General features: G+C 35.3%; 1 protein-coding gene across 2 annotated transcripts; it reads right to left on the reverse strand.

The window, feature by feature from the left end:
• Positions 1 to 18630: 18630 nt before the first annotated feature.
• LOC114271948 (NAC domain-containing protein 7) lies at positions 18631 to 24155 on the reverse strand. 2 transcript variants are annotated; one of them, XM_028213614.2, is made up of 5 exons: positions 23480 to 24145; positions 22494 to 22543; positions 21159 to 21342; positions 20351 to 20622; positions 18631 to 19588 (listed from the first exon to the last, which is right to left on the reverse strand). In XM_028213614.2, the coding sequence occupies exons 3-5, from the start codon at positions 21316 to 21318 to the stop codon at positions 18950 to 18952; spliced, it is 1071 nt and encodes a 356-aa protein (XP_028069415.1). In that variant the 5' UTR covers positions 21319 to 21342; positions 22494 to 22543; positions 23480 to 24145; the 3' UTR covers positions 18631 to 18949. The 2 variants fall into 2 exon arrangements, with proteins under 2 accessions (XP_028069415.1, XP_028069414.1); XM_028213613.2 differs by lacking the exon at positions 22494 to 22543 and having other exon boundaries at positions 23480 to 24155.
• Between the last annotated feature and the right edge of the window lie 3626 nt (positions 24156 to 27781).

Below are 27781 nucleotides of genomic sequence, written 5' to 3' on the forward strand. Positions count from 1 at the left end.
ACCTCCTCAACTCCATGCTCTGTTAAGAACCGCAACAGTTGGTGCAGTGTAGAGGGGACAACCCTCATTGTGTGCAACCATGGCTTTTTCAGGATAATATTGTAAGGGAAGGAGGTGTCAATCACTGTAAACTCTGTACTTACCTTCCTGGTACCTGCCTCCACCTCCAAATTTATTGCCTCAAAGGGCCATGTCGGCATTCCGTTGAACTCGACCGTTGGACTACTGGACTGCTCAAGGTCATCTTTGTAACGCCCTCAAAATAATACATAATCCCAACACCCAACAGTTCTATATACATGATGGATAGATCATATCTCCATACATACATCAGAGTTAATATTATAAAAGAGTATTTCATATAAGTTACAAATGTTTACAAAAAATAAGTTACTTGGTTACACAAAAGAAGAGTTCTAACTCTTTTACAGGTAAAGCCCTCGGCTTGCATTCACATAAAATCAATAAAACAAATAACAAAACCGAGTCTTCAATTCCGAAAACCTCCTAAGCAAAGATCTTGACTTTGGCACGTCTCTGGTACTTGAACATGGTGTCCCAAGTAGGGTGAGCCAAAGCCCAGTAGAGATATATTAAACCCAATATGAGAAATAACTAAAACATTATCATTTGACAAGTGATTAACACGTGTAAACTAATTCACACCCTCTCATAGCCCAACAATAATTACATCTATGTTTCCATCCACCTCCCTTATTTATCCAATTTAATTCCTAGATATGGTTCATTATCTAACCCAAACAATTTAAGTAAGACTGCAACTCGACTTATGAACACCTCCGTTTCCCACAATTTAAAATGAGACTACATCTCACATAGTTACTACTTCAATTGACAACTTCATTCCTGCACTTCAATTATAAGGTTTCGGGACTTTTACCCCAGACACTTCGGCTAGCTTACTTATCTATGGAGTACATCCTCTATCTCCTCCCAAATAAATATACATATACAATGTATTGAAACATATAATCACCTATGGAGTACATCCCCCATCTCCTCCCAAACAAAGATACATAAACAATGTGTTAAAGTATATAAACACATATGGAGTACATCCCCTATCTCCTCCCAAACAAAGATATATAAACAATGTGTTAAAGTATATGAACACATATGTGTGTGAAGTACATCCCTTATCTCCTCCCACACACTAGAGTACATCCCCTGTCTCCTCCCTAACAAATATACATATATAATGTATTTAAGCATTTCATCACATACAATGATCAATCAATACACATATTTGCTGTATTATTTCAACCGTCATATTCAATGACACAACACGTTTGATTAGTTTCAGTTTTCCCTAATCAACATACAGTGTCTACAACAATCAAGACTATCCTCCACCGATAGCCCAAAGCAGTTATCTCTAAACGACAATAAATTTATCAACAAATAAAATATTGACATTTTCAAAGGTGAGTGATTAAATCATCTAACTACACCATTTACTTCCACAATTTTCCAATTTCATTATCCTCAACCCAATTTCACATTTCCTCAAATTAATTATTCAATGTAATTAGGGCATTTTTCCCTTATTCACAAGATTGCCCCCAAACCTCATATTTCACTCATAATTCATAAACAACTCCCAATTTCAAGTATTTAATACATGTTTGACTCACACATGAAGAACCCCTCTTTTATAAATTACAAATCAAACCCTAACTTTTTCAAAATTACCAAACAACACCAACTAATCAAAAAGACTAAAATTTATGTCAAGACTCATAGATTAGAGTAGGTTATCCCTACCTCAAATGGAGAGACCGAATGGAGAAGATAGGTGAAACTCAAGATGCTCCAAATCCACAAATTTTCAGATTAAAGTGAAGCCCACGCCACCATCTATCTTTCTTACAAAGAGACTAAGGTAGAAACACACTAGAAATAGATGAAACCCTAGAGAGAAGATGTATAGAGAGAGAGAGAGAGAGGTCGGATCTAGGGTTTGAGGGAGAAAAGGAAATCAAAAAGTGATGAAGGGGATTGCTGCTGCGTACTGATATAACAGAGGCTCGCTCGAGCGAAGGATTGGTCGCTCGAGCGACCAGACACAAAGATAACTCGCTCGAGCGTAGAAAGCCTCGCTCGAGCCAACAATTCGAAGCTTCAAGTCTGTAACCAGAAGCACGCTCGAGCGAAGAATAGCTCGCTCGAGCGGAGAAACCCAAAACATATAGCTTGTTCGCTCGAGCGAAGGAACCCTGGCTCGAGCGAAGGATCTAAAACACCAAGCTCGCTCAAGTGACAAAAGCCTCGCTCGAGCGAAGGAACAAGATTCTGGGCATCAACTATAGGTTCAAACTCACTACCAACTTGTAACAAACCTGACCAACACATCCCAAAACTCGAATACAAGGAATTAAATGATAAACACCAGATATATGCAACAACCAACACCACGGAACCTAAGTCCAGAATACAACAACCAAATGGGGAAAACCGGGATGGCTATAACCTCCCCCCCCCCCTTAAAGAATTTCGTCCCCGAAATTAGATATAAGTTTCAAAATTGTGATCTTTCAATTTTCAACAATACTATAATTCAATATTCAACAACCTGACCCATTACTAGTCACCCCATCTCTATTTAAGAGGCAATTTACAATACAATTCAAGGTGCATTAACAATATGCTTTTCTTTGAAATCCAACAAATTCCAATACCATATTCTACCATTTCATAACATATTCAATGTTAAAGATATATTTTCATTGTTACAGTACATTCAACATATACAATGCTAAATTAACTTTCATTTTCAAGGCATAACCCAAAATACTTCCATAAACCGAAACATATACAATATTTTGTAATTTAAGACATATTCAATGTTTTTAAAGTTTATCAATACAACCAAATATTCAACATATACTCAAATACCTACCAATAGATCCGGGTACTTCTCTCGGACCTCTAATTCACTCTCCCAAGTGACTTCCTCAACCCCGTTATGATTCCACAACACCTTAATTAAAGGAAAAGTCCGGCGTCGCAAGACTCGATAACAATAATAACAGTATGACACACTCAATCGCTACGGTGTTCTGAGACATCCGCCACGTCTCGACTACTGACAATACTCAAACCAGTATTCAGTACTTAATTCCCCAACATAGGAAACACGAAAACATTCGTACACAAGGCTTTTGGTTAACTTTCACAAAACGAGAACGCAAGATGAAGCACGGGTAAAGAACAATATTATGGCACATTAGTGCCCCAAAATTTCGAGTTCTTGCCAAAGACACACAACATGTAACCAGCAACTCAGGCTGGGTCAAATCTAACTTCTCATAAGATATTCCATTCAGGTTAAAGAAATTGCTTTATTTGCTCCATTTGTTTCAAAGCATTCGGTTTTTCCCAAAAGTATTCAGACTTGTACCGCCACCATTTAAACACGTCATTTATAACTGGCCACAGCCGAACTCAAAGGTTTTTCTCAAGTTATTTTCTCGAAAATAAGGATCGCAATTTCCCATTTCGATTCGAAATTATTTTAGCTTATGAAGAGTACCCAATGTCACTCCAGTGAATCACAACACAACCATCCCACAAAACCCGTCATACTCACGGTGATGACAAATACTCAAAAACAAAACTTTCATGATAGGGACTCCTGAAAATTTGAAATTCCTAACAACGCAACGACACAAAGGAAAACATTGCACACCCCCGTGCCTTACACCACCCAAACAAGGACCGAACAAGTCGCAACGACTTTAATAGAGTGCCTCACTCACTTTACACAATTTTACTACCTCACTTGTGTCACCATCATCCAAATTGGACGACAGACACTTATACCAAAGTGACCCAGCTTTACCAAACATCAAACCACTCGATTCCATTAGTAACCACACTATTGCCTTACCAAGGCATTCTCTTGGGATTCCCTAAGACTGATCTCCTTCTACACATCATCTAATAACAACATACGGACCACACACTATTACGCACCGTACTAAGCAAAACCTCCTTATTTAATGCAAGCTATCTTACGTCCATACTGAATGCCTTATTCAGAGCTTTCACTCACCACCACGACTGAACTCGTAATAACAAAATTTGCATACTCAGTCCCTCGTACCGAATTAGCTAACAAGGATTTACCACGCCACGACATTTATCACTACTATGTAACTGTTCGTACCGAACACAAGCAAACATAGCACCTTCCTCCCTTAATGACCTATAGGGTCCACTCTTTATTCCACTTTCTACTTGTCACTCGTCCCGAGAGTACAGTCAAGACACTAAGCCTCCATGCCAAACCACTAGCCATTGCTACTGCTGAACAACCACTTTAAACCAAACTCCGGCACAATCGCATGTCGCCGACAAGGCTTTTAAAGACTCACCATCCTAACTTTCCAGAGGAGTAAAAGTCCTCACCCTCTTCACTATTATCCCAAACCTTCACCCGCAAACACCATTCCACTGTGACTCTACTCACGGATCACACCCTAACCACGGGTTATACACCCAACCAATCCTACCGATAGCATCTCCTAACCTAACCGATATTAAGATACAAACCTATCGCATTCGACCATAATAAAAGAGTCCGGAAACTTAGGAAACACCCATTATCCTACTGCCCGAGATATAACACCAGCTACTCACAATACACCACTCCCCGATGCCAACAACCACAATCTTATATAGGGACTAACATTCCCTCAATTAAAACAACCAATCGGTACATATGCACTTTGGCAATGTTACCTACCATGAAGGTATAAGTCTATTCCTAACGAAATTATAAGCTATGCCTCCGTAAAATATCATGTTAAATATATAAAACCCAGTGTTAATCGCGCACGTTGCATCCTCTCGAGGAGTTCTCACGACAAAAGACCAAAATCTCTACCACTTACATAAGATCAAATAGATAACACCTATGAAATTCCGTACATCCGGCAGGTATAACTATTCTCGCCCCATAGTAGTCCTGACCAAGATATGCATCCCTCAATAATTCTTCCAGATTTGAAATCATGGCTCATCAGCCCTCGTTTCTCTAAACCAAATCACACGCATATAAATGCATTAACACAAAAATTTTACGGTTTCACAATAACTTATCACATTAATAAAACTTTAGAGCCATAACATGTTTCAATCCGCCCAATCCATGGAAATTAACAAGCAAAGGCATATATATATAAACAAGTAGTTTTGATGTTTCAACATTCCCAAAACACATTGATTACACAACAGAGCCCAATGATTACAAAACGATAATTCACCGATTACAAAACGGATTAGTCAAAACGAAACCATCCTATCGGTATCACCACCGTTACTGACCTTGCTGGACCGCTAAAGTTGGTCATTCTTAAACCCAAGACATCCTACGAGCTTACAAGCCACGGACAAGAACTACAGGTATGCCCCAACTGGTCACACCTGGAACAACTGCATACTTTCCCAAATGGGGCTTGGGAACTCGACTCTCCCGAGGCCCTCGAAGTCTGGCCTGTTTGTTTCTCATAACGGTATTGCCCCTGCCTAGTCGAATAAAGCTGAACCTGACTAGGTTGCAAAACTCCCAAAGAAGCCCCTGGCTGGGTACAGAAACATTTGATATGACCTGGCTCAATGTTTTTTAAGGCAAAAAGTGAACCGAGGCGACAAGGTCTCCTAACACCTAAGCGCGAGGCGAGGCGAGGGCGTCATCGAATCGAGGCGACCAGAAATGATATTTTTTTAAAATAAATGGTATAGACAAAAATATAAATATTTTCAAGAACCATCATGGAGTTATCATTCTAAATACTAAATAACCATAAACAAAAGAAAATATCCAACAAAGACAAATACAATCCACCAATCCAAAAGTTCTAAAAATCATCTTCAACATCAAGCAAATGAACTTCTTCTTCATTATCATTGGCTTTAGCATATCCCTCTGCATCTTCTTCCTCTCCTCCATCTGAATTAATTGAATTAAAATAAACAAATTAATTGAATTAAACAAATTAATTGAAATAAAATAAACAAATTAATTGAATTAAACAAATTAATTGAATTAAAATAATTAATTGAATAACCAGGAAATTAAAATAACCAAGAAATTAATTGAATTAAAATAATTAATTGAATAACTAGTAAATTAAAATAACTAGGAAATTAATTGAATTAAAATAATTAATTGAATAACTAGTAAATTAAAATAACTAGGAAATTAATTGAATTAATTGAAATGTTAACACAGAAAAAAATAATTGAATTAATTGTAAAAATTAATTTTTGTGAATTAAAAATTAATTTTTTAAAAAAAATTGAATTAATTTTAGCATTGGGTTCAACAGTGAACCCAGGTGAAGTCGAAGGGAAGAAGAAAAAAATGAACAAAGGAAGAATAGGGGGGAAGAAGGGGGGGTCCGACAGTGAACCCAGGTGAAGTCGAAGGGAAGAAGAAGAAGAAAGGAAGAAGAAGACGAAGGAACTCACCTGTAACGACGTTCGAAGAAGGAAGAAGAAGACCCAGGAGGTGAAGTCGACTTCGGTATGCCTTTCAATGTCGACCCAGGAGGTGAACTCAACTGTAACCACTGCGATCTAGGGTTTGGACTTCTCATTTAGTAGAAAGCAACTATAAAACTAATTAACTTTGTTGATGAAGGGCACAGATGAGTCGAACGAAGGGCCCAGATGACTCAAACTGAAATCAGGCAAAAAACAGGTAAAGCGTCGCTTCGTTTCGCCTCACGCTTCATCGCCTAAGCCTCGCTTCAGGCGCTTCTTCATCACCTCACCATTTCGCCTCGCCTCAGGGTGCGTGAGGCGCTAAAGCCTCGCCTCGCTTAGCGCTTAGGCTTGCCTCTGATAACACTGGCTGATCACACACCTAACAAGTAAGCGGTTTCCAAGTACGTGATTGGTTCAAAGTCTGAACTGATGGGGACCCCAACGACTACTTCCCCAATGAGCATTCAATCGATCCAAAACCTGGTTGGCTAGATGATTCTGGTGGTGCAGCTACTGGTCGAACTGCCAACCCTGCCATCTTCCTCTGTGGGCAAGCCGAAGACTTGTGACCCACTTGACCACATTTGAAACAAGTGACATTCCTCTGTTTACTCTTTCCCGAACCCAAATCCGACACTGGAAAGGTAGCACTAGACTGACCTCCTTGAAATTGTTGCGGGTTAAAACCCATCTGCCTCTTAAAAGGCCTATCAACACCCCTAGTTACGGGAGTTGCCGAAATGGCTTCCTCCCCACTCTGCCCCATGACTAGCATTGCTGCCTCTACATGAGCCGCCGCCTTAACAAGCCCACTATAGCTCCTATGCCAAGACCCAACAATCCTTTCTCGGATGCCGTCACACAGCCTACTTTCGCACTCTGAACAACGCAGTTCCTCAGTCTCCACCATCTCTGGAGCAAATCTCGACAGGTTAGCAAACCATGCTTCAAACTGCACCAAAGGTGTATTACCTTGGTGTAACTCCACAAACTATTTTTGCAACTCTTCCCGTGTGGAAGGAGGGAAATCAAAACTTCCTCGTCTAGGCATCCTAGTAAAAGTAACAAAGGTATTAGTACATTTTCAAATGCACCGAAGCTATTTCACTCGAGTCCTAATGCAATGGGCAACAGTAATTCATTCCACGTAAACACATAATCACATAAGCATTTATGAATTTCATTTCCGGATAATAACTGCCCTGTGGCGTTACTAGAGTTCCAGTTAGAAACGACATTGATCAAGTGCCCTTTCAACAGGACTCCCAGAAACCCAAGGATCCAATCAACATCCTAGAAACTAAATTCCATACCCAAATAGTCATAGAAACATGTTATCACATAAGCATATAACATCAAACATAAGTCTCTAACAAGCGAGACAAACCCACTGTGGTACTAACCACTTCGCACGTACCCAAAGTATTCAAACCCGGTACGCTTTAATACCAAGTTGTAATGCCCTCAAAATAATACATAATCCCAACACCCAATAGTTCTATATACATGATGGATAGATCATATCTCCTTACATATATCAGAGTTAATATTATAAAAGAGTATTTCATATAAGTTACAAATGTTTAAAAAAATAATGGAATGCCCTACGGGCTTACATCTTTCCAAGTTGTTACTTGGTTATACAAAAGAAGAGTTCTAACTTTTTTACAGGTAAAGCCCTCGGCTTGCATTTACATAAAATCAATAAAACAAATAACAAAACCGAGTCTTCAATTCTGAAAACCTCCTAAGCAAAGATCTTGAATTTGGCACGTCTCCGGTACCTGAAAATGGTGTCCCAAAGTAGGGTGAGTCAAAGCCAGTAAAGATATACTAAACCCAATATGAGAAATAAATAAAACATTATCATTTGACAAGTGATTAACACCTGTAAACCAATTCACACCCTTCTCATAGCCCAACAACAATTACATCTATGTTTCCATCCACCTCTCTTATTTATCCAATTCAATTCCTAGATATGGTTCATTATCTAACCCAAACAATTTAAGTAAGACTACAACTCTACTTATGAACACCTCTGTTTCCTACAATTTAAAATGAGACTACATCTCACGCAGTTACTACTTCAATTGACAACTTCATTCCTGCACTTCAATTATAAAGTTTTGGGACTTTTACCTCGGACACTCCGGCCAGCTTACTTGTCTATGGAGTACATCCCCCATCTCCTCTCAAATAAATATACATATACAATGTATTTAAACATATAATCACCTATGGAGTACATCCCCCATCTCCTCCCAAACAAAGAAACATAAACAATGTGTTAAAGTATATAAACGCATATGGAGTACATCCCCTATCTCCTCCCAAACAAAGATACATAAACAATGTGTTAAAGTATATAAACACATATGGAGTACATCCCCTATCTCCTCCCAAACAAAGATACATAAACAATGTGTTAAAGTATATGAACACATATGTGTGTGGAGTAAATCCCCTATCTCATCCCTAACAAATATACATATATAATGTATTTAAGCACTTCATCACATACAATGATCAATCAATACACATATTTGCTGTATTATTTCAACCGTCATATTCAATGACACAACACGTTCGATTAGTTTCAATTTTTCCTAATCAACATATAATGTTTACAACAATCAAGACTATCCTCCACCGTTAGCCCAAAGCAGTTATCTCTAAACAGACAATAAATTTATCAATAGATAAAATATTGACATTTTCATAGGTGAGTAATTAAATTATCTAACTACACCATTTACTTCCATAATTTCCCAATTTCATTATCCTCAACCCAATTTCACATTTCCCCAAATTAATTATTCAATGTAATTAGGGCATTTTTCCCTTATTCACAAGATTGCCCCCAAGCCTCATATTTCACTCATAATTCATCAACAACTCTCAATTTCAAGTATTTAACACATGTTTGACTCACACATGAAGAACCCCACTTTTATAAATTACAAATCAAACCCTAACTTTTTCAAAATTACCAAACAACACCAACTAATCAAAATGACTAAAATTTATGTCAAGACTCATAGATTAGAGTAAGTTATCCCTACTTCAAATGGAGAGATTGAATGGAGAACAGAGGTGAAACTCAAAGTGCTCCAAATCCACAAATTTTCAGATTAAAGTGAAGCCCACGCCACCCTCTATCTTTCTTACAAAGAGACTAGGATAGAAACACTCTAGGAATAAATGAAACCCTAGAGAGAAGATGTATAGAGAGAGAGAGAGAGAGAGAGAGAGAGAGAGAGGTCGGATCTAGGGTTTGAGGGAGAAAAGGAAATCAAAAAGTGATGAAGGGGATTGCTGCTGCATACTGATATAACAGAGGTTCGCTCAAGCGAAGGATTGATCGCTCGAGCAACTAGACACAAAGATAACTCGCTTGAGCGTAGAAAGCCTCGCTCGAGCCAACAATTCGAAACTTCAGGTCTACAACCAAAAGCACGCTCGAGCGAAGAATAGCTCGCTTGAGCGAAGAAACCCAAAACGTACAGCTCGCTCGTTCGAGCGAAGGAACCCTGGCTCGAGCGAAGGATCTAAAACACCAAGCTCGCTCGAGCGACAAAAGCCTCGCTTGAGCGAAGGAACAAGATTTTGGGCATCAACTATAAGTTCAAACTCACCACCAACCTGTAACAAACCTGACCAACACATCCCAAAACTCGAATACAAGGAATTAAATGATGAACACCAGATATATACAACAACCAACACCACGGAATCTAAGTCCAGAATACAACAACCAAATGGGAAAAATCGGGATCGCTATAATCTTGGTGAAGGCCAAGCTCCGTGTAACATCTGACATACATGATGTCACAAGAGCTGCCTTGGTCAATCAGAATGCGCCTTACTTGGCATTCTTCAATTTTGAGGGATATCACCAGAAAATCGTCTTGTGGATGATGTACCATGTCTAGGTCGGCTTTAGTAAAAGACACCATGGGTCCCTGGCATACGTCTGTCCTAGGCCTCGTTTGATGGGCCTAACATACATGCTGTAGGTGTTTTACCTTCTGTGTCTCTCCTCGTATATCATTCTCGTTAACCTTCGAGTGGATTACATTGATCACTCGAGGTCCGTCTGCTTGTAGCTACAGTGCGGATGAAGGCAGTGCTGCTGGTGCCTGGGGTAGCCTTGCTTGTTCTACTCTTGTTCTGACTTTATCCACGAGATCCCTTAAGTGACCTTGTTTTACCAGATCTTCTAAATGTGCCTTTAGGGCTTTGCATCCCTGAGTTAGATGTCCATTTTCATTGTGGTAAGTACACAGTGCTTGCCAAGATTTCTTCCCATGAATTTGCCAGGAACCCTTTCTCGTGCTCTATAATACGGCTGGTTCCTGATCCTTTTTAGCACTTTGTAAACCGGAATCCAGAATACGGTAGTGACTGCCTGTGCAGCCCTCAGTCCTGTACCTTGCCTACTATATCCAGTATTTCCTCGGCCTCACTTCGGCGAGTCGTTTCTCTGCTCTTGCTTTGACGCCTTTGTTCCTAACGTGTCTTCTTTGGCTCTTGCATACTTCTCGATCCTGGCAATGAGTTCCTCCATATTTTTGGGCAGCGTCTTTGCCAGTGACTTTCCAAGCAGGCAAACATCGTTTAAGCCATTCTTAAGAGAAATGACCGCCAATTCTTGATTGCATCATGGTATTCGGTTAAACACCTCATAATACCTTTTGGCATAAGACCTGAGGCTTTCATCCTCACCAATTCTCAGAGCCATCAAGGAGTCTACCCTCAATGGTTGTAGTTTGTTTGTCATAAACCTGGACATAAACATCTCGGCCAGGCCTTCCCAACTCTTCACAGTTCCTTTCGGCAACTTATGAAACCAGTTTAATGCGATTTCCCCAAAGGACAAGGGGAATACTTTACACAGCAACGGTTCGTTCCCGGTGTACAGTGCCATTGAGTACAGGTACAAGCCGACGTGAAAGTTAGGATCAGACTTGCCGTCGTATATCTGGAATCTCGGCATATGGAATCTTTTTGGGGCCTCAAACTTGTCCAGCTCTACTGAAAACGGTGTTTTCGGCTTAACCGGTGATGTGACCTCGGCATCTTGTCGCTTCCTCTGTAGGTAGTCTCTCAAATCCTCCTTAGTCCGTCTAGGAGCTCGGCTGTCAACGAACTTCAGCCTTTTAGGTGCGCTGCTCCCGGTGTCATTGTGAGTCCTCTTAGACCTCCCTCCATTAGTCGTGTCAAAACAAAGCTCCTTCCCTTGAACATGCCGATGTTCTTTGGTGTAGGCTTCTTTGGCACGTTGCGCCTTTTGAGACTTTCCTTTCATCGACTCTCCTCGTCCGACCTCCCTTGAAGACCGGTGAGAATGTTCCTTTGTCTTGTTATGCTGAGGGACTATAGGAACTGTTTTCTGCCCCCCTTTCTGGTCATCATTCCTAGCCACTGGAATCGACATGTCTTGTAACGGAAACGGTGGCTGCAAGACGTTGTTCTGCATCATGAAATTGACGACCGATTGTAGGTCTGCCAATTTGTTTGCCATTTCCTTCATTTCGCCGTCCCTTCGCAGGCATTTATCTTTCCATACCTAGAGGTCATCCTCGTTATAATACTCGCCTCGGTCTGCCTTCTTTGGTACGTCTCCCTCTTGGCCGACGTCTTTCTCTCCGAGATTATTATCCCGAGATTCTTCGTTGTAGTTGTCCTCCTCTACGTTAGGGTCAATGTGTTTACCACTTTCAGTAGGGATGTCGTCCCCAATCTTTTCTTTCTGTTCGTCGTTGGTTATTTATTCTCCTTTCTTTCCTACAGACGGCGCCAAATTATGGGTGCTGATTTCTGACTTCACTTCCAAACAGGTACCCAGCTAGAGAGTACTGGCAGAATAGATCTCGCCCGAACAACCTATCATAGAAAGATAAAACTCCGGCGTGGTTCATCCACCCGGGGACACTCCAACGATCAAGTCAGTACTCAGTTATCTCTCAAAGATAATTAACAATGCTTAACTCACTAGCTAGAATACAAAAAACAGTGTGCCTTAGACCCACGATGGTGCCTTACTTTTACAGCCAACACTAACCTGATCCCTGTAAAAACCTAATTTCAATGGACTCTGGCTCGATATTCATCCTGAACTCTCAAATAGATAAAGATAAACTCCCTAAGAGCTTTATTCTTATCCAGACTGAGATCTTCCCCCATCCTTTGACTCTTGACCCTTATCCGTTCATCTCAGATTCCGATATCTTCACAGATAACCTTAGCTTAGCCGAGATCACCTCGGCGCCATGACCAGGACACGTGGCACCTCGACTACATTTCGGTGCCACCTTGGCCACGTGTTGTCATTCACAAAAATATGCCTCCATAGTTGTCTATACATATTTTTTGGGAGTGATTTTTTTAAAAATGATTATGAAAAAGTCTAGGTGCAATAGAACACACAATGCACAGATGTGAGATAAAAATATTCGCATTTGTAATTGCAAACATTTGTCTCACATCTGTGTTTAGTGTTTGAATTTTTCTGTACACCTAACACAATTGTATTATGTGAAGCTAGAGAGAGGGTTGACTCGGATTTTATATTCTGCCATTGTTTAATCCCACAACATATGTGTCCATGACCCCTTTGATGCTTATCAATAAATATTTCTTTTGTTGATAATAGAAAAAAAAAAAAAAAACCATGTGTCAGTGACCTCATATGAAAGTATGATAAATATCCCGTGAAATGCTGAGAAATCGGAAGTCCGAGGACTCTGGAGGTCTGGGATCTGCGAAGTGAAGAAAACATACAATACAAATGATGGAGTGTCACATGGACTTGTAACATATGGTCAATCATATCATTATTCGTTTTACTTATCCTGCAAAACAACAGAAATTAAGAAACCCTAATAATGCGAATGGTCTGTTTGTTTATTGAATTTGCAGTGGCACTGGCACACAATGAGTCCACACATTCACACTCTCTTATGCGTGAAAAATGAAAAAAAAGTCAGTTTCTTTCATCATGAGTGATTGTAGAAAAGGCTGAGGAAGAATGTGAACTGACAAACAAAGTTCACTATGTAATTGTATTTTTGTTTTCTTTTTACTGATCAAAAAACAAACAAACCCTAATGCCAATGAGTAAGACTTCACATCTCAAACTTGGTCAGAAAGCACTCACTCACTTGCCAAGATTATAGAATTCTCTCTCTCTCTCTCTCTCTCAAGTTTGTGTGTATGCTTGTGGGTGGGGGAGTTGGGAGAGAGGGATGGTGAATAATGAGTTTGATGAGAGCACGCCCAATTATTGTGTCCCCTATAGGATTGACATTGTTTGATTTCAGTTCAACCCAAGTAAACTCATGCCTCAGCTCAGGTCAACAACATTCTAAGAACAACATGATTTCTAGCTCCTTAGTTCTACTATCAGTAATAACGACAGTGAAACTTTGAATCTCTTTTATTGGGTGTTTAAAAGCCATTCGAATTTTCCAAACATACTTCACTGTCTTTTAGAGAGTTCTGGTTCATTGTGCTTCTCAGCCCTGGCTTTCCAGTTTCAGGTTTCGTACCAGGCTAAAAAAAATTGGAGATGCACAGCCAACTTATTAAACTTATGGGAGAAATAGGCACGCACTCGTGCGCGCAAACACACACACACACACTACTGAAGAAGCTTCTGGCAGTCTGGTTCCACATCTTAAATTCATTTTCTTATGCAGGTATGTGTTGAAAAAAACAATTTAAAAATAGGGTCATTTGACACTGAATTTCTTGGTTCATATACAACATCTTTGCATGTATAGTTTCTTTGTGGAAATGGTATTGGCATTGTTTGTTTATTTGTTTGTTTATTTATTTTTTATCAGTAGGAAATTTTTTACAAATACTATTGCATAGTGGCCTAAAAATGTCCCTCGTTCACCAACCTAATTCATTTTCTTTCTTCAGTTACTAATGGCTTCACCTCTGTAACTTTTTACCTAAATGATTTGTTTGGCCATGTTCATCCATATACTTCTCTGTTGCATAGCTGATGCCAAAATAAATATTTGATATTAATTTTGTTGACTTACAATAATCACTAAACAATGTCATAAAAATAAGACTAAGGAGAAACATTCTAGGAAATTGTATCTCTGATGGAAAATATTTGAGACTCCTTTTGGGATGACTCCCACATCCTAAAGTGATCTTAATTCTTCATATATATGTAAGATTTATATCATAAATAGTCTAAATTTATAAAAATCTTATGAGAGTCTTGTAGGAGTGACATCGCAATTATTGTTCTATCTCCCACTCCGTAATCAACTTTACATATTTCTATGCAAGACTATTTACCAAGACGGAAAATAAGTGGAAGTACTAATTAGTGCCACCACTAATGATGTGACAGTGAGTCCCACCCACTGTGACAATATTGTTGTCTTTTTTTTTTTTTTTTAAAAAAGTAGGTGCTACATCATTAGTGGTTGCTTTAGAGCACCACTTTTAGTGGTCTCTAGCATAGCTATTATTTACATTTACATTATTTAAATTTATAAATAATATATTTATCCTATATTCTTTTATACATATGTTTACATTATTTAATATATAATAATATATTTATTCTATTATTTAAATAAATATTAAACAAGCCGAACTAACTAACCGAGTTTTATTATGTTTTTACTTATTTATTGAGATTTTAACGAGTTCGAAAGTGGACTTATATATCATTTTTTGTGTGGAAGATATATAGTTTCATGCGCGAATGAGAATTTGACTTTGTTGTGCAGTTTTGCAATGCATAAACTGAATTTTGTTTTGGATAAATTACACTTTTTGACTTGAATTTCACTTTGATCTTTATTTTTTAATTTGAACAATTTGATCCTTATATTTTCGGTTCACTTTCAATGTTTCCATCAAATTTCTTGTTAAAATTTTCTGCCTATACACTTTACAGATTGATAAATATTTTAAAATTGTTAATTTTAACCTTTGACTTAAACATAAGGACCAACTAAAACTAGATTGAAAGTATAAAGATCAAATTGTTTAATACAATAGAGATCAAAGAGTGAAATTTGAATCAAACAATAAAGATAAAAAGTGTAATTTATCCTTTTATTTTTCGCTGTCTTGTCCTCCTGGCTTGTTAACTTAAATCACAATAATTCTTTTTCGACTATTAGATGGAGAAAGTAAGAGAATTCAATACGAAATACCTTTGTGATGTACTGGAACGTGAAATAATAATGATGGTACTTAGTTATCATGACACTTCTAAGGGTTTAGTTTTAAAAGAGAGGTTATGGATTCAACTCTATTTAAAAGGAAAATTAAATTAGGAGACAAATACTTAGGCTGCATTTGAAGTGGAGTTCTAATCATGACTCCACACCCATGTTTGAGTGTAGTGTTTGGATACAACTTTCAAAAATTAATTTCATACTCACTTTTGAAAAGTCGTTTCAAGCGGGGTTTTGAATTTTGAAATTTGGCCTACTTGGTTGTCCTCCCGGAAGTCGGGCGGTTGACCGGAATAGTGTTTTTTTTTTTTTTTTTTGGGAAATTGGCACTTGTTATTTTTTATATTTTAAAGAAAAAATATTTTCAAAATTTTTAAAATTTTTTTGAGCTTTGAATAAAATTTTGGATTGTGTGTTTGGTTTTTAGTTGTAAATTTTTGAATCAAATATTATATGCCACATCAAAAATTTCAAACTCAATTCAAAACTCTTTTCAAAACTCATAACCAAACAAAATTTTCACACTTAAATCATAATTTCAAAACTTACAAACTTAAAATACAACTCTACTCTCCAATTATAATTCTAAAACTCTACTAAATGCTACTTTGGTGTTTTGTAAGGATGGAAAGATTAACTTTCATAGGTAAAACAATTAAGGATGGGGATAGTTACTTTCATAAGTATTAATCTAACCATTAATAACCAACTTTTGTTGATAAAAAAAATAAAATAAAATAAAATAAAAATAACAATCTTAGAATCCGTTCTCAAAAACTTAAGAGTCCTAAGACTTGTATCCATTATTTATAAACAAAATAGACTTAATTTAGTAGGAAACAGTAAGAATTGATAGTTTCATAATGAGTAATACTTACAAGGAAACATAACTAAAATTACCGAAAATAAAAATATTGAAATAAAATAAAGAAACTACTAATTTATGTTTTCAAGATAACCACATATTTGACGGAATCAGGTTCCGAAGTCTCATTGTAGTTTCAAATCTTTTAAAACACAGCAAATTCAATCGACCAAATTTCATGCAATTCTGAGTCCAACCCGCATTTTGCCTTTGTCTTATCTATCCATTCAATCCAAGAATTATATGACCATGCATGCATGCTCTATCACTTTGCATCTACTAGTTCATTACTGCATGGTATTAGCCAGACAAATTTCAAGATAAATTTTAGACAGTCTTTTAACCATCTTTTCTTTTTATTTTGACATTTGTAAACATGTTCAAATTGTGTAATAGCATTAAAGCACATAAAATAGTAAAGAACACGTGTATAAAGGGAGTACATATTGTATAATTCATGGTAGTAGAGCCTTGTTAGGTTGGGAATCTGATGAGTTGATCAGGTTGGGTGATTTTTTGAATACTGCTGGGTATGGTCTGTCGGATCGGGTTGATAGACTCCAGTGGGTGGCAAGTTCATCTGGTCAGTTTAGTGTTTCCTCCATTTATTCTCTGTTGGCGACCTCAGGTTCTGTTTAGTCACTAAGATACTCTGGAATAATTTATCTCCTCCAAAGGCTCAGTTTTTTGGTTGGTTGGCATGGAAGGGGCGAATTAAGACTTCTTATTTTCTGCGAAGAATTGGGGTGCTGGGTCCTGGTGCTTCTGTGTCGTGTAAGTTTTGTCAAATGGAGGATTAGGTAGTGTCTCAGTTATTGTTATGGTGTCCTTTTGCTTGGAGAGTCTGGGCTTGCGTGATGCATTGGTGGGGGTTGCGTTGGGTTATACCTCGAAATGTGGAGGATCTTCTTGGTTGGTGGGGTGGATTTAGGTGGGGTAAGTTCACAAATTCGATTTGGCGGACTATTCCACTGGCTGTAATGTGGTCATTATGGAAACTTAGGAACGAGGTGGTGTTCAATGGTAAGCAAGTGCATCTGGAGGAAGTCTGTGACATGATTAAGTTTAGAATTGCTGTTTGGGTAAAAGTTCATTTTTCAGGTTGTTTCTACACTGTGCATGAAATTGTTAATAATATTCAGCAGATTAGATGTCAGCTTTAGCTTGTTAGGCTCTGTTAATTCCAGGTTGTGAATATCTTGTTTGGGTTGTGCATGATTCTCTTGGTCTGGTGTGGTGTTGATCTATGTTGGTTCTTGGGTGATGCTTTTGGTTTGTGGCTAAACTGTGGGGGCAGTAACTCTTCTCAGATTGATGATATATGTGCTATTGAATGTATACTGATTTGGGTGTTGATTAGGAGATTAGGATAATTACTTTGTGGTGGTGATCGATGCTTGGGTCTGTGGGTGATCAATGCTGCTGATTTTCGCATGTATTGCTTTCTTCATCAATAAAGTTTCTTTTTGTTGATCCAAAAAAAAAAAAAATGCTGCTGATTTTCTCTGATGATTATTTCATCTCAGTTTGGTCTGTGGGTGATCAATGCTGGTGGTCGATGCTTTACTCTGTGGTGGTGATGATTTCAATTTGGCTGTTGCCATTTTCTTTGTGGTGTCCTGTTTTGTTTTCATGTTTGATAGTTTGGATTGGTTGGGTTGTTTTAGTTTTGGGTTGCTCTACCTGGGTGTTGATGTTTTTTTGGGTGTTTGTGGTTGGTTTTTCACCAATTTTGATGGTATGCTAGCATATGATTGGGCGATCTTATTGATATCAACCTAGTTGAGATTGATTTGGTTCGCTATAATGTTTTTTGCACTCATCCTTCTTTCTTCTTATATTGTTGTATTAATTTCTTTTGCATCAATATAATTATTTCTTTGCTGATAAAAAAAAAAAAAAAAATTGTATAATTCATGGTAAACAATAAGCAACAAAAGATAAAATAAAATAAAATAAAATAGTAAGGACTTGTTATAAATGATATGTTCAGCTATAGAAGTATAATACAATAATTTAAATAGACGAGGGTTCTTCAATATACTCTTAAATATTATAATAAACTGTAGAAAGGAAAAATACATCCAACACTCAGTCCAGTGGCACCTGGCCATACATAACAACTAAATACAGTTGTTTGTTTGTAATATATAGGCATATAGGCATCTTGGTTTAAGTAGCTCCCTAGTATTTCTCAGCACAAGGGGTAGCACAAATCCATCACCTAAAACAATACCATTTTTGTTTCATTATGTACAGCAACCTGTATCAATACCCCTTCTGTCATATATATATATATATATATGTATATATATTTTTTTTCTAGATAGTACTGCTAAAGTATGCTTTATTACCACAGATCAATTGGGCAAGTAGAGGTGGATACTGACGCAAAATCTGAAACGACATCTTGGCTCTTGGAATCATTGACTAGCATGTTCATGTGTTCAACTCCACCCACTTGAAATGAAGCTTTGTTTGAGTAATTATGATCCTTAGACGAATCTTCGTGGCTGAGTTGAGACGCAACAAATTTATCAAGTACTCGCCAATCGGTCAATTGATCCACTGCTGCTTGCTCATTGTTACTGTAAAATAAGTTCATATTTTGCTGATTGCTTTGCTGCAATGGTTCTTCTTGTGCGGGTGTTGATAACTGCAAAGAGCTTCCATTGTTCCTATTGAGACCATACGGCACCACTGAGTTGCAGCTTTCAGTGACAGTAGGCTGCGAAATTTTTGGACTTTCTAAATGAGGAAGCTGGAGGAAGGGGTCATGAGGCATATTGTTGTACTGCAATTCATGCTCTTGCTTGAAGGAATAATGGTGATGGTATGAAGTATAAGACTGAGATATCTGCCTTGGTGATTCAAAATCAGGCATGAATGAGACTTGATCATCATACCAACATGGTGACTCATGCTCACCCATTTTGCGAGTTGTGGCCATTCGCTTCTTGAAGACCCTACAGACAACCCATCCTTCTTCCTGTTTGAATCGCCGCAATATCATTAGGCATAACTATATGTTCTCATCAAGACAAGTGTTTTACTGAATCATATTAGCACATGATAAAAATGCACTAAAGCAAGAAGTAATAAACATATTAGTGGAGTATACATTTCACAGTAGCAATCTCTAATACTGTGTTTGGTTGGGGGATTTGAAGAGAAATTTGGGAAGGGAAATAGAAAAGGTAGGTGAAATATGAATAAAGCATACTTATATTTTACCTAGTTTCACACATATTTTTCCTTTTTTTTTCCAAATCCCTTCTAAAATCTCCTAACTAAACACACCGTAAAGATGAAGAGAACCCATTGATTTGATTGCTAATAACAAGCTAATGAAAATTTTAAAGATGCAAATCATTGTTTGTCACTAATATATAGTAACTCTTTTTTCTACATAACTCAACCAAATTGGAAAGATGGACAATAAACACTTCATGACACTTTTAATGCAATCTTCATTCAATGAAAAGCTAAGTAGTGATTTTCCCTTTATTCTATTTTTTTTTTTTTACTTGATCAAAAGACTGCTGTATGTGAAATTGTGTAGCAATACATGCATGACTTGATAAATCAAAAATAGTATAAACATTAACTACGGACAAATAAAATGTAGGACAAGATTGTACAGCATGTATGCACATTTAGGGCAGTCAAAAATGAGTGTTTGTCAAGAGAGATTTTATGCTTTAATAGGCCAAGCAATATATTAAGCAAAGTACACATAGTTAGTACTTGCCTGAGAAGTCCCAATTTCATTTGTTTCTAGCCTATACTCATGCATGATCCAGTCTGACTTTTGTCCATTTGGTGCTCTACCTTTATAAAACACCAAGGTCTTTCTCATGCCAACCAAGCTATGCTTAGCATATATCGCCTTGTCTCTTCCTGTAGCCTTCCAAAATCCCGCTTTCGTAGCTCTATTGGTGCGAGTTCCAGTTGGATATTTCTTGTCTTTATGGCTGAAGAAATACCAGTCACTCTGTTCCTCAGTGCCAATCTTGCAAAGTTCTGTTCATGCTCATTGAGAAGAAAGGGAAAATGAAGAAATGAGAAGCCAATATGATGAGTCATGATATCTTGAGATTGCTAAAAGAATAATATGTATATGTATAAATGTTTGTATCCATATACATGGAGGATCCTTTGTCTAAATCGTTCTACTTCCATAGCAAACTTGGCTTTTTGACTTTTTTAGCTTGAGATTTTTTTGTTCGTTTGGTTTTCTTATTTGGCTTTTTTGACTTTTGTGCATTAGAATGACAAAATTGCCCTCCACTTGATATGATGCTTTTTTGACTTTTTGTTTGTATATGGGTCAATTTGGTAATTTTGCATTAAAAGTTAAGTGTTTTGTCTTTTTGTGATTTTTTAGCTTTTTTTTGTCCTTATGTGCTTATTTAGTCCGAACTCAAAAACCAAACCAAGGCTGAATTATATGAAAATACCAAGTTATAAAAAAATTGAAATGTGCAACGGTTGTGAGTATTTCAAAACAAAAAGACAGATTTGGGACAAAGGGTCTCAATCTGAAAAATAAATGCTACCTTGAAGATCCCATGGCTCAATTTTGTAAAGATCAACTTCTTTAATGACATCTAGATCAATTCTTCTTGAAGCAACTTTTTTTCTAAGGTAGTAATCGACAAGTTCTTCATCCGTGGGATGGAATCTAAAGCCTGGAGGGACATGCGAAAAAGTATTCATACTCTCCCAAGTGCAATTAAAAACCTGCATTTTCAGTTGAACTTCTTATCAGCCATTTGAAATATCGCATGTAATGACATTTTTTTTTTGTTTTTTGATCGGTAAAAAAAGAAACTTTATTGATGGAATAAACAAGTACAAGGTACAAGACAAATTACATTAATAAAGGAAATGGAGGTGCAAAAGTATCACAATGAACTAAATGATCCCAACTAGGTTGGCACCACAAAGTTCATCCTATCAATTGCTAGCACCCCAAAGTTAGTGAGAGACCAACGAAAAAAGAACAGACCAGAGCAACTATCAATTGCTAGCACTCCAAAGTTAGTGAGAGACCAACGAAAAAAGAACAGACCAGAGCAACTGAGATAAAACAACCAACCAAGTTATTCATGTGATGACATAAAAGACCAATTTTCTTAATTTGCAGTGAATTGGGATTTGAATGTTATTATGAAACTAAGTTATAATAAATAACGTGTTTGTTTATATGCACATATATTCACGTGCAACATCACTCGTAAGGAAGTGAATATTTTACTTTGTTCATGTGAATTTTCTTTCGTCAATTTAGTGTTTCATATTGAGACACACAGTTTTCAAAGTTTAAATATAGAGATGGACTACTATCGTAGCCTAGTGTAACTTGCTATCAAGAAAATAAAATTTGTTTATATAATGTTGGACGACAATATGCCTTAAATCACGAAAAGAGTCAGCTTCATGCATTTAAATCTAGTAAACAGCAATGTAATATATAGGGATTACGACACGTAGTACATACAAACATTATGCCTAAAAATAAGCCTAAACCTAAGCCTAAATATATGTAACAAAGGTCAAAGAAGGGTTAATTAAGGAGGCTGTTTAACAAATTAACTACAATAGTTCAATCTACTTACATCTCTAAAGAGACATTCAAGCTTGGCAATGGTTTCAATTCATGATATATCATGCAAATAATGAAAATTTACTCAATTTCAATATTTTTCAACAATCAAAATTCTGATGGTGTTGGATTATATACTTTACTAGAAAATCAGTACATTTTGAAAGCCAAAGAACAAATTTAAGAAAAGTTAACTCGTCACTCGTGTGCGTGTGTGTGTGTGTGTGTGTGTGTGTGTATATATATATATATATAGAGAGAGAGAGAGAGAGAGAGAGAGAGATACTGGATGAGCTGATGGAACTACTCAAGTTTGCTTTTGCTTGAGGCATGAAACTGGTAAACAAAAAGGTGTTGAATTTCTCCACTCATAAAAGTGAATGATAGTTAAGAATGCGTAATCAAAATTCAATAACTTTACTTTTCGACATTCAAAGATCGAGCACTCAAAAATACAAAAACAAATCAGGGAAATATGAAACTTATGGCTCATCGTATGTATATCTTCAATAGCTCTTGCGGTTGATCCATTGAAACCTTTCATAGTTATACTAAATAAGTATAGCATCCATAAACAAGGACAAGGGCATACAGTTTAAATTGTTTTCAGCAATTTGGCACTTAGCCTTGATGGTTTCAAATCACTGAAAATCAAACAATCCTATTTGCTTTTTCTAGGTATTTTATTCTTAATATGTTCTTTATTAAAAAAATGAAATTCATTAACATTTAATGTGTGTGAGATCTGACTAGAAGACTCAAAATCAAGAGAAAAGCTATATATCTATGAGAGTTAAAGAAGAACAAGAAGAAAATATAATTGAGAATCAGACTTATTTTTCTCACTACAACATAGTTTACATGATTGATAATTTAAAACAAAGAATATTAGGCTTCCTTTGAGAGAAATGAACATAGAAAATGAACAATCAAGAACCCATCTTGGACATGAAAAAATAATTTGCAATGGTTCATAAAGTTACAGAAATGGATGATATACAAATCTATAAAACCAGAAAAGGAAGATTAAAACCCTTAGATGATTCAACCATTCCATATGTCGAAGTCATCCATAGTTAATCTTCTTGAGAAAAATATTGTAATTGCAACCAAAATATCCTTAAAAACTGTAGTTGATTCTTTTTAAACACCAAGAACTCACAAACATGTGGGAATTATGATAAATGAAAAAGTAAAACCAACCCAGAAACAAGAAGAAGAAGAAGAAGATAATTAACACAAAGCTTTGATAATCATCTACAGTATACGTACCCTATCCAAATCCAAGTGAAACTTGTTGGTCAGATCTGTTTGGAGACAAGCTTATTTACATCAATCAGTGAAGAGATTAGGAAACTTTTTGAAGCTATCTCTTTTGTAACTTTTAAGCCCACTGAACCAGACAAAAAAGGAAGCCAAACAGTTGGAAGACAAAAAAGTTCACCTCGGGAATTGAACTAAAAGCCCAGAAACTGTTTTTGTACTCTCAGAAAAACACACAGTCTTGTGGTTGTCAAGAAAGAAAGATCAGATCTTAAAAGCAAGAAAAGGGAATGAAAAGAAAAGAAAAGGTTTGAGGAATAGAAAACAAGAAGCAAAGAAAAATGAATGAGCTAATTATCTCATCTCATGCCAAAACTATACCCTCCCTCTCTCTCTCTCTCTCTCTCTCTCTCTCAATTACATATATATCAATATCTGTACATTATGAGGTAATCTAATTGAGTGGGAGCTGGATTACTGGGAAAGATTTGCGGGAAAAAAGGGGGGGAGGAGGAAAATGGTGGCGGTGAACTTCGACCACCTTCCCACCAGAAACTGATAGAGACCAGAAACTGAATCTGTAATACTATTTAATGTTGTTTCTCCTCTCAGAGCTTGCCGGAGAGTGTTTTGAGAGAGAGAGAGAGAGATGGCCAGTGAAAGAGAGAACCAAACGGTGTTCGTCAGCAATCCGACGGCATAGATCACTTGGACCTTTTTAAAGGCCCCACCCGACCAAAAAGAATGTTTTCTTTTAATTAATTATTATTGTTCCTTTTTTTATACATCTCGATCTCGGTTGATATTTTAGGGTCTAAATCGAATTGCATTCAATGGTGTGAATAGAAACAAATGTGAAACGGGTAAATACAAGTTTAAATTTTTTATTTTATTTATAAATTTAATGATATCATAATTTATTATAATATTTAAAATAATTTTTTTATATATTTTTTAATTGTTAACTAAACTTATTTTTTTATACCTTGTTAGATTTAGAAAATAAGTGTAAAATGTAAATTTATATATTATTTTTCATAAAAATTCTCTCAATTTTCCTTTGAGAGGAGTTTTGATTCGCTTGCCTCATGTCACATCAATTTACATTGTTTTTTTTAATCGCATAGTTGTGGGTAGTCGCTGATGGATTGAAATTAGGATTAGAATTTAAAAAATAGAAAAGACAAAAGCATGCTTTAGATTTAGTTATAAAATTGATAAAGATTGGATTAATTTACAATAATGGTATCATAAGAATTCAAAAATACATAAAAACTTTCATAGAAAAAAGGATCGAAACCTCCATAGAGGATTAGAAAATGCTCTCACAAAAGGACGGAAACAAACATCCACACAGTAAGGATTATTACGTCAACAAATTAAGGTTGTATTTAGTTTAGTTTTGGAATTATGATTCTTTTTTTGGAGTTGTAATTTGAATATGAAATTGTGAGTTGAGTTTGAAACGAGAAAATTTGTTTGGTTATAAGTTTTGAAAGGAATTTTGGAAACAGTTTTTGAATTTTGAATTTTAAAAAAAGTTTAGAGTTGTATTTTGAATTTTGTGGATTTATCTTTTTAATATTAAAAAATATTTAAGAAATTTTTTTTAATTAAAATATATAATTTTTATTTAAATATTTTAATTTTTTTATTTTAAACATTTTATTTTATTTTGTAAATATTTTAATTTTAAATTTTAATATTTTAAACTAAAAACACAATTTCACACTCAAATCGAAACCAAACACATAACTCAAAACTCAATTCAAAAATTATTTTCAAAACTCATTATCAAATACATAATTCGAAACTCCACATTTAAAACTCTACAACAAAAAATTTTAAAAATATTTTAAAATATATTTATAAAATAAAATAAAATTTTTAAAATTTTTTAATATTAAAAAAATACAACAGATGTATGAAATATAGTGCACATTAAAATAAATAAATAAAAATTTAAAATATAAAATATTTACCCAAAAAATAAAATTAAGAAAATTTTTAAATATTTAAAAAAAATTCAAAAAAATTCAAAATATAACTTAAAACTCTTTTCAAAACTCATAACCAAACAAATTTTCTCTTTTCAAAACTCAATTCAAAACTCATAACTCAAAATATGACTTCACACTAAAATCATGATTCTAAAAATAATTTTTTAAAAAAATAAAAAATATTTTTTTGAATTTTTTCTTTTAAGATAGAGTTTTGAAAAGAGTTTAGTTTTAAATTTTGAAAAAAGATTTAAATTGAGTTTTAAGTTGTGTGTTTAGTTATGAATTTTGAAAAGTGATTTGAAAATTTTGTTTTTGGAATCAAACACAGCCTACAAATTCTGAAATAATCAAATCAAAAAAATTATATTGAAGTCGTCACCAAACTCATTCAAAATTTCATTGTGGTGTTTTCGAAAATTGGTAAAAAGTTGGCTTTTGATTTTTTTAGCAAAAAAGGCTTGCTTTTTGGGTAGTAACTTGAGTAAAAAAACTAGTTTTTTTGGTTAAAAAAGCTAAAAGCTAGTTTTTTTTGCTAGCTTGCCAAAGCAAGTCCGCAACTTTTAACTTGGAATTTGAAGACCCTACCTCCGCTAGCCAAGATAGAATATTGAGGTTGAGATGGTCACCTAACATGAAACAAACGTGCTATCCAGCGTCGGCCTTCGAACTGTGAGAAGATATAAAGTCATATCTTAAAGTTTTGGGCTCTAGAGTAAATAAAGTAAGGCAATGATGGCTAGATTAGTGAGCCAAACATCATATTTGGAGGAGGATTGAAAAAAGGGAGATGAGAGAGATGAGAGAAGTGGGAGAACCACCACTGTCTCATTCTCTCTTTGGAGGAAAAGCATTTTAATATTATTTAAAATAACTGAATATGATATAAACATGATATAAACGGATTAAGAATCTCTTCATTCTATAATTGTAAGGGCAAATTACATATACACCCCTCCAGGTTTGACAAAATTACAGATACCCCCCTGAGGTTTGAGAAATTACGAATTCCCCCCTGAATGCTATATTTGCATAAGAAATTAGGGGGTAATTTGTTATGAAATATAAACCTCAGGGGGTAAATTGTTATGAAAATACAAACCTCAGGGGGCGGGATGTAATTTCCGAAACCTCAGGGGGGTATCTGTAATTTAACCAAACCTGGAGGGGTGTATATGTAATTTGCCCTAATTGTAATGGAAGATGTTTATTATATCATTTAATTATTGTGAAATATTAATGAAAATTTATTAATATTTTAAATTTTTTTAAAAAATCATTACAAACCCTTAGATAATATAATATACATATTTCATTTCAACTTTGAAATAAATTGCTTTCATTTAATTTAGTTGGGTTAAAAAAACACAAAAGATAAAATAAGTTAAATAAGTTAATAAGATAAAATGTCACATTTAAACCATAATAATTTCATTTTTCTTACACAAAAGTCAAAAAAGCTAAATCAAACAAACCTTTTAATCTCAAACTAAAAAAGTCCCTACTCAAAAAAACTAACTAAAAAAAGTCAATACCAAACGACGACTAAGGCCTCGTTTGGGAACATGCTATTTTATTAACTTTTTAATTTTTTAGCTAAAATTTGAGGTAAAAAAAACTTATATGTTTGGAATGATTTTTTAATTTTTTACGAAAAGATATGCAAAAATTAGAGAGAAAATGAAATCTTTGACTTTTTCATATATGTTATAAGTTTTTTTTTTACTTTTTTTAATAATTTTTTAATTTTTAAACTAAAATTATTACTTCCCAAACGAGATCTAAGTAGATAATGTAAATTGAGAGAATTTGAGGTGCGTACATAGAAACTCTCCCGTTTGAATGTCCTTTTCTCACTCCAATTTATATTGTGTGACTACGAACATACAAGTTGCTACCAAAATGAAATAAAGGTACTGAATAGATACTAGAGAAATGAAGTCGACCTTTTCAAGATTTAAAGAAAATATAATAAATATTATAAATTCAATATAATTTTTTTAATTTTTTTTATTTTAATTCACATAATATTTGGTCACTTTTTTATTAGAAATGGTCAGTCATATAAAAAATGACATTATTATTTTTTAAATTAAAATATATATTTTTTTAACATCTGTATTAGTTTCGATTATTTTAATTTTACTAAAATAAAAACACCAATATAATTATATTAAAATTATAAAATTATCTATATATGTATATTTTTTTTAAATTCAAGAGGTACCAATCAGTATGTTTAGTTTTAATTTTCTGAATTCAGTTTTTTAAAAATTGAGTTTTTTTATTTTTTATGTTTTTTTATTTTTAT

This window comes from Camellia sinensis, chromosome 13, assembly GCF_055761805.1.
Source record: "Camellia sinensis isolate YWXY chromosome 13, ASM5576180v1, whole genome shotgun sequence".
Taxonomy (NCBI): Eukaryota; Viridiplantae; Streptophyta; class Magnoliopsida; order Ericales; family Theaceae; genus Camellia; species Camellia sinensis.